The sequence below is a fragment of the Coffea arabica genome, chromosome 8e, assembly GCF_036785885.1.
Source record: "Coffea arabica cultivar ET-39 chromosome 8e, Coffea Arabica ET-39 HiFi, whole genome shotgun sequence".
In the NCBI taxonomy this organism is placed as follows: domain Eukaryota; kingdom Viridiplantae; phylum Streptophyta; class Magnoliopsida; order Gentianales; family Rubiaceae; genus Coffea; species Coffea arabica.
In genome coordinates this window covers 45954789-45965987 of record NC_092324.1, presented here as the reverse complement: position 1 = coordinate 45965987, position 11199 = coordinate 45954789, and the positions used below count along the sequence as shown (strand labels likewise).

Sequence of the window (11199 nt, the reverse complement as noted above, 5' to 3'; positions counted from 1 at the left end):
TATTAACCTAAGTTATTTGGTAGTCAAACGACCCAAACTTATCAATCCATTTCTTTCCTTTGCTTGCCAGGGTGAGATACCCCACGTTAGGTGGGCATACAAGAGAGATTCCCAATTGTATTGATTAGTGTCACGAGTTTCCATCTTTGAGAGACACCTCAGTTGGATAAAATGAAATTTGATGCTCTTAGGTATTCCCCCCCAAAAAAAAAATATCACATAGGTATCCCTTTGACAATTTAGACTCGCAAAAGTGTTACCTTGAAATTTGGTCCAAGATTGTGGTTTCCATAGTTTAACAATTCTTCTTATTCTAGATTTAAGAAAAAAAAGTTCAAAAAAAAAAAGATTTAAGAGAAAGAAAAAAGTATTAATAGAAAGTACTGGTACAAAAATTTATGGACGCAAGAAAAGTCCCCTCAATGACGGATGATGTGTCAGTCTGTCAATGGATTCAACGAATTTAACGTTAACTGATGGCCCTATAATTACTTTGTCAGAAAAAGTGCACCTGCCCAACCAACCAGCACGGAGCAATGAAACGACGCCGCACAAGATGTTGTACACATGCTTGCAGCTCATTGTTTTGTTCAGGGAAAATTGTTTAAGATTGTCAAATGAATTTTTCTATTTTATATTTTTAAAATATTAATTTTATATTTCTTACAAATTTAAGTCAACAAAAACTGGTTCCAATTTAGTATTCTGACTACTTTTCAGTTTGAAATCACCACATGATTCATATATGATCATTTTTAACATACAGAAAAAATTAGATTCCACTTGTTTTGAGTCAAAAATGAATATGAGTCAAATTTTAATTTTTTAAGAAAAAGAATATATTTTGGTTTAGATTATGCTTTTTAGAAGAAAAAAATAAATATAGATCAGACCATTTATTTAATTACAAATAGTACCTAATCTTTTTGCCCTTTAAAAAATGACCACATATGAGGGATCTAGGCAAAATGTGGTGAAAAACCTAGTTTGGGGGTTAAATTTTGCTGACTTAAATTTGTAAGAAACGTAAAATTAACATTTTAAAAGTGAGAGATAGAAAAATTTATTTATCAAAATGTGAGGGATGCTTTAAACAATTTTCCCTTTCGTTTGTATAAATTAGATGAGTATGTGTCTATTTCCTTTTTTAATTTCTTTTTCTTGATAAATAATTTTTTTTCTTATTTCACTAAACTTCATTACATCATTTACAATTTCTTTTTGGAATATCCATTGCATTCATGGTATGAAACTCCACACTAATTTAACTACTCTTGCCTAAATTGTCGGAAATCTTTTCTATTTTGAAACAATAATTTATATTCATTGCAAAAGAAGATAACCGTACGAGGTATTGAGCAAAGGCACACATAAGCTTTACAACCTGTCTAAGACAGGGGAACAAAGTTAATCTATTCTATATATTGGTGAATGCATAAAGCATATGGTTATTTCAGTATTGTTGAAAAGATTCAAGTTATTCCTTGCTAAAAGCCAATAATCCATTGCCTAAAAAGGGGCAAAAGGACAAAGAATGATTTTTTTTGGTCATCTCCATTGTACAAAGGCATATTTGCAGTTTTAAGATGTTAAACCAATTTTCTTGAAGTCCCAACCACGAAGCATTTCTTAGTGATGGATTGGAGAGTAATAATATCAGTCAAATTTTGAGTGTTGCAACTGTTACTAAGTCAACTGGCTCTTCACAAATATCAGGGAGATTGGATTCTAAAAACTCTGTTGTACCAAACAGAGTGCAGAATCATATGGAACATATCGTATTTTACAGGATCAGCATGCCAAAGAAAATGTTTCTGAACCTCTTTCACTCTCTTTTGCATTTCAAGGTACTTTTCCTCTGGGATGGAAAGGAGTATATCCTTCAACTTTGGTATGTCCTTCTCTAAAACGAAAACAGCAAAGGATTCCCAATTCAAAACCTCAAAGAAAGGAGGCACATAGTTATCAGATATTATAACTGGAACACATTCATAGAAGATAGATTCCACAACTCGTGGGCTATGGACTGCATAGCCTTTTGCACAGATGCAATATTTGCTGCTCTTCATATGCTCAATGTAGTTCTTATTACCTTTGACATGAGGCATTCGACCAAAGATTCTCATGTCAGGATCTTTACCCCAGTAATCCAGGAGTAATGGACGAACATTCCCGTGCATATAACCAGCAAAGAAAGCCAAGATTGGTCGTTGAGATGGAGGTTTACCTCCAATATCCTTGAGAGGGTTCTGAGCTGAGCGTACATAAACTGTCGGAAGGGCAACATCCTTGCCTATCTCAAAGCCCACATTGATGTCAGCATTGCATAGTGCTCTTAGGCAACTAAGCATAGGACCTCTTGTTTCAGCAGGAGCCTGGATAGCAGCAATTTCAAGAGAAAACATGTTCTTCAAATTTGACCAAATTCCGAGAAAGCATGTTGCAAGAAGTGAAACCTCAGTAACTCCCTTTTATGGTAACGGGCAAATAGGTAATACTTTTCAATGCGTCATAAGCCTTAGACAGACTTTATGTTAACACAACAGCTTCTGGCTAGGTTATTTACTTGGACGATCATTATTGCAAATATATGATGTTCAACTTGTTAAATATATACATAATATGAACTAATGCAGAAGTCAGTCCGAAGGATATAATGGTCTACTCTAAAACTTTCAAATCCCCTCTAGAAAATCAAACAAACAGAAAGAGTCAAACCCTATCTAGCATAAAAAGATCTTGTAGTAGTCAATACTCAATAACAGCAAGAATAACAGTGGCATACCCAATCATGACAAGCTGCAAGGAAATGGTCTTCTCCATTGGTTCTGTTCCAGAATGGATACTTTTGGCCGAGCATGCCTACATAGCGCTTCATGTACTCAATGAGGTTATTACGACTGTGTGAATGACGCACATAAAGTGTTAACTGAAGCAAACGCGAACTAAAAGGTAAGTAAAATAAATGGGCTTTGGCGGGATCATCAGTAGCATATTGCTTATTTGATTCCATTAACTTCAAAAACCATCCTTCAGAAGCATATATCCCTTCAACTATTGACTCATGGAAAATTGGTTTTTCTCCTTCCTTATAGATGTAAACTTTAAGCACCTTATCCATTAACTCATAGCTCCTGCAAATGCAATGAAATTGTTATTTATGTAAGTAGTCAGCACAAGAAAATGCCAGGAGAAAATTAGGGTAAGGCTTCTAAAGATAGGTATTACTACAGAAAGGCAACTTTATGTGTTTCATAAAATTGTAGGGGAAAGAGAGTATAGTTTTAATGACTGAATTTGTAATTTTTTTTTAATGTAAAGGACATAAAGCCATTAAGCCGCCAAATTCCTTTTCCACAACCAAGATTGAAGAAGTGAAGCAATTGTCAGAGACTAAAAAGTTCCACTTCTTTGCATATTTTATGTTCTGTGGGTTGGAGTTCAGAGCGTCTGCCCATTTCTCCTGACATAAAAAGCTACAATGCTCTAAAGGGTTTGAAAATTCATTTTTTATAAAACTTCAAATTGTCAAGAAAAAAGAAAAGGACAAAGATGAAGCTAACCGGTGACAATGTATACCTTTTAAACATCGACACATTTCTGTAAAGAGGAGCATAAAGTTCTGTGCTATTTCGATGAACTGGTGCATCCTGTATCTGTGACTTTGCATAATGCAGTTCCTGATCAGCAGTTGAATTCCATTTCACTATCTGTTAAAAAAAAAAGTTAATGAACTCAAATTCTTTTTCAAGCCAAATCACATAGACCTTATATCACATTGACGTACCACTGCACGAGGTAGGGACTGACTTTGCAGCAATAACTTGTTCATTGCAGATATTGAATATACAGCTGATGTTGGCAAACTAGACTTTCCATGCCCTACAGAAGAATTGTTATGTAGCAAGCTTACATTTCTCTGCATTAAGCTTCCTTTCTCATCTGTTTTCATTATATGTTTTTCATGATTCTGCACTGACATCGCAGGACTTACCAAGTCCATATTTATTTGAGATGTTGTAATAGGTGAAGAAACTGCAGGAGGAAAAGCAACTGTAAGCTGTTGGGGAACAGAACCTGAGCTTGCATGTGGCGCAATGGATGAAGAAAACTCTTCAATTTGCTTATTGCTGGCTGAACTATCAAAGATTTCTGGAACACTTGGAGATGAATTATTAAGCTTAGAATTTCTACTGTCCTCAAAAGTGGAACTAGATGCTGAATCTTTGACCAAGTAAGTGTTTTTAGGATTACCAGCAGTTCTAGAGGCTGACTGATTCTTGGCCTCAAAATCCCATCTCCCAAATAAGGTAAATTTTCCAGCAGAAAACAGAGACGATATGGTACTACTGTTTGGAAGTGCAGAAAACTGAATGGCAACAAATATACCAAATGTTATTCCCAATACCCAGAACGATCTCCTAGTCTTTAAATGACTTGCACATATAAATTGGGATCCTGGATCCATAACACACTTTTAACTATCTAAATGCGGAACACGTGAACTTTATATGTCAACCTTTGGACATTGCAAAATCAATCTGGAAGTCACAGATTGAAAATGGACTCTTGCCACATTCATAGTATCACATTGTCTTGCATTTCTGCACGATGACTTAACAGCAGCTGAAACGGCTTTGAAGTCCATTAATTAACTAAAAAGAGGAAACTTCTCCACTAGACATTCACAGGATACGCTTCTGAGTCATTAAAATTGCTGATTGATGGTGAAAAGACAAACATTCCAATCAAGTTTCCCCCGACTTCCTTCCTAAGCATATTCTGCACATTTTCCCCCGTCTATTCACTGCTTCATATTCAAGAATGAGCTGATGAATCATTGTCCTTTTTAGTCCTTCAAAAAGAACCTATAGTAATTTCCAGAGTCCTTTATTTGCAGTCTCTCGTAAGACCTTACCATCTGCAAGTTTCATTGGTATGTGAAAATATCTGAAAAAAGTCCTGAAGAGCAACCAAATGGTTCTCAAACTAAAGCACCTTGAACAAAGTCTTATGTACAGTCGTATCCTGTGAAGAAAGTGGCTTTCCAGGTATCCAGCAGCTTTTGAACCTTATTTTCTTCCAGGATTAGCAACGGATAACAGTCAACAGGGAAGATTTAATAGAAGAAAGAACCAAATAAAGACCATGTATCAGATATCCAACCAGCAAGATTCTGTAGTCAACTGGCATTTATCGTAGCCATCACATGATAGACGTGTTTTAATCACCAAAAAATTCGTTTGAGCACTACCTGAAGGCCAAAAGAAGAAGAGAAACACACTTTCAAACTGATTAAATGCGTGATAACATGTTCTCATAGATAAAAACAGATACATGTTGAGTAATAGGTAATTAATGATGGTATGTAATAGGTAATTAATGTTGGCATGTAATCTCCGAATAGGACATGCTAGATTATTTTCTGCAACTTTTTAGCTCAGGGTGAACACTGAAATTCAATGCTTCTTGAATGCAGTGAAAAAAGACAACTTGTATGCAACACTTGCATTGTGTTAAAAATCAGACCATTATGCTTTGTCACCAGATTTTCGTTATTTTGTTTAATTCTTCAAATTCTTCATTTTCATTATTGCACTTCGGACCTTAAAATGCACATAGACAAGCCACATAATGAAGCCAATTCATTTACATCAGGCAAACGATATTTGTCAAAACTGCATTTTTACCCTAAACCTTATGGAAAGAAACATATAGGTTGCTTTCACACAAACAAAAGAGGTCCAAACATAAGAAAGCATCACCTTTCTGGTACGAAAAAAACAGTAGGCTTCATTGTTCTTTCTGCGTATCATTTCAGCTTTATACATCACAAAATTTGCTGCAGTTAATTTGGGTTGCTACAATTTCATGCCCTAGACAATTCCAAAAATTATTTTCTTTTTCTTTTTCTTTGTTCCTTCTACTAAAAATTTCTTCTTTTCCCTGTTCCCTTTTCTTACCCCAAATCCAGTAATCATTAGAGAAGAACTACAACGGAAAACCAGCATGATTATTGCATACACAGAGTCGCTATATAAGTTACCTGCAGACAGTTAATCCCATGAGCACAAATTCAGAACTTTTTTCAGTGACTTATATCTCATAAAATTAAACTTAATGATCAAGGAAACATTAGATTATCTATCATTACCTTGCTGGGGATCAGACAAGGAATGGAACTCCACTATCTGGGATAGCTGACGAGAAGAAATAAAGAGTACTACGGCTGCCTTCAAGAATGATTAGACGAGATCGCTCTTTCAACTCAACTCCACCAATTTATTTTTAATTTTTTTTAAGGCCAGCCTTACGGGTTTAACAACAGCATTTGCCTTCAAATGGGTTTTCAACCAAGAATAACATACAGCCATAATTTCAATTCCAAGCATAATTTAACCCAACCATGATTTTCGGAGTTAAAGGGAAATAATCACCATTTACCCTAACATAATTCTGGGTATTGAAGGGGAAAAGATGAACAAAAGTTGTCGGAGCACAACCCGGAGGCAGGATGAACCGGTGACTGATGCCACCCGATGAATGAAATTGCAGCGCCAGCAACGCTTGATTTTTTTTCTTTTTGTTTTTTTTTTTTTCGTGTTTGTGGGGGGAGGGTTTAACTGATGATGGTGGGTTGGGCGTGAGGGAGGACAAAGGGGAATGGAGGAGTGGACAGTAGAGAGGACTGGGGAGGAGACCGGCGCGATCCCAAGAAGAAACAAAGAAAGAAGTTGAGAGGCAACGGGGCCAAGTATAGAAGGGGTGGGTTTAACAACACAGCCGGGCAGAAATGTTCCTCTCAATTTTTTGAGAGTCCACCTCGAGATCACGTGATTAATGTTTCCTAATTCATGTTCAGACACAGCCACACACACACAGAAAGAGAAGAGAGGATACATTATTGCCCATATAATAACAGAAATAATTACTTTTAACAGTTATGTACAGCAAGAAATCAAACACCTGCACTACAGATCTAAATTTCTAGTACGTTTCTTTCAAATATCTGACATCTATCACTTGGAACTTATTTGGAAAACTCTGGTATACCAAATTGAATGGAGTATCATATGGAAAATGTCGTACTTTACAGGCCTAGGATGCCAAAGAAAATGTTGCTGTACCAGCTTAACCCTCTTCTGCATTTTTCGATACCTCTTCTCTGGGATTGACAGAAGTATGTTTTTCAAGTTTGGGATATCCTTTTCTGGGACAAAAATGGCGAAGGACTCCCATTTTAGTGTTTCAAAGAAAGGAGGCACAAAATTGTCAGATATAATGACAGGAACACACTCATAAAAGATGGCCTCAACTACACGTGGACTATTTACTTCGTAGCCTCTTGCACATATGCAATACTTGCTGCTCTGCATGTGCTGGATGTAGCTCATTTGGCCCTTCACCTTAGGCAATGGGCCAAAGATTTTCATGTCAGGATCTTTATTCTCCCAGTGCTCCAGCAGTATAGGACGGAGATATCCATGCATGTTTCCAGCAAAGAAAGCAAGAATTTTTCGCTTGGAGGGAGGTCGCCCGCCAACTTGTCTAAGAGGATGCTGAGGTAAGCGTACATATGTTTCTGCAAGAGATACATCTTTGCCAAATTGAAAGCCCTCTTTAATATCCGAATTGCATAGAGCTCTTATGCAATGTGCCATGATTTTTCTCGTCTCAGCTGGAGCCTGCCATACAATTACATGTATGTCAACAGATGTTTATTCAATATTTTATCTGCACAACTTTTTCCCAGCCTGTTTTCTTGGGAACTTGAAGCAAAAGATCTGTAAATTAGATTGGAAGCCACCACACAAATCTTTCAAGAAGTAGATAAATCTGTCCTAAAATATGAAAATAAACTATAGCACAGCGGTTCTAGTAAAAAAAGCTCATTTTGCAGCTCTACACAGAGATTGAAAATAACCTGTTTGACTAAGTAGTAGAGAAATTACGATGCATACCCAGTCATGGCAGGCTACAACAAAATGATCAGCTCCTCCAGTTCTATTCCAGAATGAATATCTACTTGTGATTAAGCTGAGGTAATTTCTCAAGCACTGAATTAAGTTCTTCCTACTGTGAGAATTAGGCACATATAATGTCTCCTCCAACATCCTTGTACTAAAAGGTAAGTAGAATAAGTGAGCTTTTTTCGGATTCTTGGTAACAAAATGTTTGCTTGATTTGAGCAGCTTCATAAACCATCCCTCAGAAGCATATATCCCTTGGAGCACTGGTTGATGGAATATTGGTCTTTCTCCTTCTTTGTAAATGTAAACCTTGAGAGTCTGTTCCATTAATTCGTAGCTCCTGCAGTAGAAATTTCAGTTGTCTTAATAAAAGCCTTGCATGTGGAAGCTGGAAGTCAACATCCTCAGGACTAAAACAGCTTAAGATTATCTTTTGCCATTATTGAGCAACAGTTCAGATAAATATTTTCAAGTCATTGTTGGTTGAATGCTTAGCTTCACAATTGTACATAGAATTAAGTGCAGAAAAAGCTTCTCTTACTAACAGATGTAATTCTGCATTTAAAATATTCATTTTCAACGCAGCAAACTAACTGCTTGAGATAGGGCCTTTGACGGAATATTACTGATCATAAAAGGCTTCAAGGCTCAACCTGAAGTTCACCAAACATCCATATGTACAAAAGCAAGGAAAAACTTGAGGTTCTCATTCTACATTCAACAGAATAAGCCATAAACATGAGCTGCTACGTGCTAGCTTGCAACTTTTTCCTCAGTATTACTACCTCCAACAAAATGCATATTTTGTAAAATCTCCAGCCATGGCTAAGCAAGCAACGTTCAAGCTATAGGAAGAAGGTGGGAATTTGGTGAATGCAATTACGTGTTTAGTAGCACAACTTCAATAGCAATACATGTCTCCGTGATAAACTAGGAAAAATAGAAATAAAGATTAGAACATTGAGAAGGAATAAAGTAGTAACTAATAGTAAACAGTTGCCAACAAGATCTCCATAACTTGCCTTCTAAACATTGAAAAATTACGGTATAGAGGAGCAAATTGGTTGAGCTTAGGGTCATTCTGGACACTGGGGGCATTCTCTATGAGGGATCTTGCAAGTATTAACTCTTGATCAGTACCTTTACTCCACCATGGTCTCTACAGAGGAAATGCAAAGAAAATGGAAACAATTGAATTCAGACGAGCAACAACAAAGAAGACAGAAGATTAAGCTTCTGCTATGGAATTCAGATCTTACACGGTCAAACTAAATAATATTTTCACATACCATTGAATGATAGGAAGTGAGACTCTGAAGAAGCATATCATTCATCTTTGAAAGTGACGCCACTGCATCTTCAGGGCTATCTTTCACTTTGGGGATTGCATTCCTAGAAGAATAATTGACTGAAGGAGCAAGATCAGTTTTCAGAAATTCAGGAATGCTAGTTTTCTGAAGTGCATTGGTAGCGTCTTTGTCCATGGAAGATGGTGAATCTGATGGTTGCAATGCATCTGAAGTGTTTGAAAGGCTGCTATCCAAGATGTCATTTCCAACTGATACTGGTGCAATATTTCGTCCCTCAATTCTGTCCAGTGAAATGTTATTATTTGAAGTAGCATTTGAATCTGATGCTGGTACAGTTTGATTAGGCTCCACAGCCTTCTCTGGTGCTAGGCTAGGATTTCCTACTACCTCTGCCGCTGTTGAGTTGTGGTTCATATCAATGAAGTCCTTCGATGGAGATTCATCTTCAGGGTCACTATCAGCAACCACATCTAAGGAGTCATCATCAGAATGTTTTGCCTTTGCATCTGTTCAGAGGTGCTAGGGTCTGTGTAATTTAAGCTGTTAGAAAAATTCAAGCTTCCATCAACCAATGACTTCCCAACATAGAAGCCACTTGATGAATTTCCTATAGAGGAGTTTCCCACTGATGAAACTTCAGCATTGCCAGACAAAAATAAGGCCAAAAAAGCATTTCCATAAGGAAGCTCAAAATATTGCACACAGAAAACCAGAGCAAATAACACTGCAAGTAGCCATAGCAGCCTCCTGCTTTCGATCAGGCTTGTGAGTCGATATTTGTTCATATTAAATCAGCAACTCAATCAACATGAGCTCTTCCACCTCTGCACAGATCCCGAGTAACACTATTTGTTAGTCACTCTGACCTTGCTTTTCCACCGTTTTCAACTCAATTAATTCCACACTAGTATGCGAAACATCAAAGAGATACAACAATTCTGATCTCTAAGCAGTAACTAATCCACCATTAAAACAAATCAGATAAACAGGATCAGAATTAGACTGCCGGCAATGGTTACCTCCTTTGTAGTTATTCTTCAATAATTCCAGTTGCTTGGAATAAACCAATTAGAATATACAGATTATAAAAGTTGAGCTGGCCAAACAAATGAGTGAGGTCTTATTAACCAATGAACCATCTTCAACGCTTAACTAATCCTTAAACAATTTTGCTATACTTGCATTTATTCTATACTTTCAAGATTTCCATTCCCTTTGAATTCAACAAATAGGAACACGGACTACAACAAATAAAATGGGCTACACCAACAAACCACTTCACCGTCAAGAATAATAATGATAACAATAATGAATGGAAAGAAAGATTCCTTGACAACCCAGAACTGTTTTAGCATAAAAAAAGAACAGGCACATAACAAGAAAAAAATTCAAGAAAATTAAAACCCGTTAAAAATTCGAAAAACCCAGATGGAATAGAAGCTCAACTGACCTGTACAAGCTGGGAAAGACAAAAAATAGTGAAACCAGAAGAAATATGCTACTATGCAAAGGCCAAAATTCAGTTATACCACAGAGAAAGTTTCAAGCCCCAAAAGAAGAAAGAAAAGAAGAGAAGAAATCTACAGGGCTGAGAATTGAGAAATATAAAACAGTCATGTACTAATTGAATATTATGAATAGGATGAGGTGACGGCTTACCAAGCTTCATTTTCCAATTAACAACTTTGGATGTTACTTTACACAATCATATGCCTACGTCACTGTTGCCTGCCTGTCCCACACGCGGGTGTCGGTGCGTGTACATCTTGTATGAGTTTCTTTGTTTTTTTTTTTTTTTTTGGGAGTGAAGTAGAAGTTGAAGATAATTATGTACTCTTGAAATAATAAAAAAAAAAAAATTCCCTAGTTTCTAATTGCTTTTAAAAGGAAAGGAAAGGAAAGAGAAGCCACTGGAACTT

The 11199-nt window shown here is 36.6% G+C and overlaps 2 protein-coding genes and 1 long non-coding RNA gene across 7 annotated transcripts; all 3 read right to left on the bottom strand.

The window, feature by feature from the left end:
* Positions 1-1654: 1654 nt before the first annotated feature.
* Positions 1655-6770, bottom strand: LOC140004011 (probable glycosyltransferase At3g07620). Of its 5 annotated transcripts, none has more exons than XM_072060830.1 (6): positions 6155-6770; positions 3788-5254; positions 3580-3710; positions 2786-3134; positions 2093-2375; positions 1655-1903 (listed from the first exon to the last, which is right to left on the bottom strand). In XM_072060830.1, exons 2-6 carry the CDS (start codon positions 4466-4468, stop codon positions 1713-1715), a joined length of 1635 nt encoding a protein of 544 aa, XP_071916931.1. In that variant the 5' UTR covers positions 4469-5254; positions 6155-6770; the 3' UTR covers positions 1655-1712. The 5 variants fall into 5 exon arrangements, with proteins under 5 accessions (XP_071916931.1, XP_027085563.2, XP_071916928.1 ...); XM_027229762.2 differs by having other exon boundaries at positions 2228-2375; XM_072060827.1 differs by having other exon boundaries at positions 1655-2375.
* A 111-nt stretch (positions 6771-6881) lies between these two features.
* LOC140012585 (probable glycosyltransferase At5g03795) lies at positions 6882-9833 on the bottom strand. The gene is made up of 4 exons (XM_072060832.1): positions 9260-9833; positions 8993-9129; positions 7962-8310; positions 6882-7685 (listed from the first exon to the last, which is right to left on the bottom strand). Exons 1-4 carry the CDS (start codon positions 9692-9694, stop codon positions 7020-7022), a joined length of 1587 nt encoding a protein of 528 aa, XP_071916933.1. The 5' UTR covers positions 9695-9833; the 3' UTR covers positions 6882-7019.
* Positions 9834-10056: 223 nt separating this feature from the next.
* On the bottom strand, positions 10057-11101 carry LOC140012586 (uncharacterized). Its single transcript, XR_011819764.1, has 2 exons — positions 10731-11101; positions 10057-10104 (listed from the first exon to the last, which is right to left on the bottom strand). It is a non-coding gene; the product is annotated as an uncharacterized lncRNA (long non-coding RNA).
* Between the last annotated feature and the right edge of the window lie 98 nt (positions 11102-11199).

Excerpts from the sequence above, each read along its gene's own strand:
- LOC140004011 (XM_072060827.1), bottom strand. The coding sequence starts at position 4,468 with ATGGATCCAGGATCCCAATTTATATGTGCAAGTCATTTAAAGACTAGG. Across the intron at positions 3,711-3,787 it reads AGTCCCTACCTCGTGCAGTG|ATAGTGAAATGGAATTCAAC; the intron begins GTACGTCAATGT and ends TTTTTTTAACAG. Across the intron at positions 3,135-3,579 it reads AATGTGTCGATGTTTAAAAG|GAGCTATGAGTTAATGGATA; the intron begins GTATACATTGTC and ends TTGCATTTGCAG.
- LOC140012585 (XM_072060832.1), bottom strand. The coding sequence starts at position 9,694 with ATGAACCACAACTCAACAGCGGCAGAGGTAGTAGGAAATCCTAGCCTA. Across the intron at positions 8,311-8,992 it reads AATTTTTCAATGTTTAGAAG|GAGCTACGAATTAATGGAAC; the intron begins GCAAGTTATGGA and ends TTTCTACTGCAG. Across the intron at positions 7,686-7,961 it reads TTGTAGCCTGCCATGACTGG|GCTCCAGCTGAGACGAGAAA; the intron begins GTATGCATCGTA and ends ATTGTATGGCAG.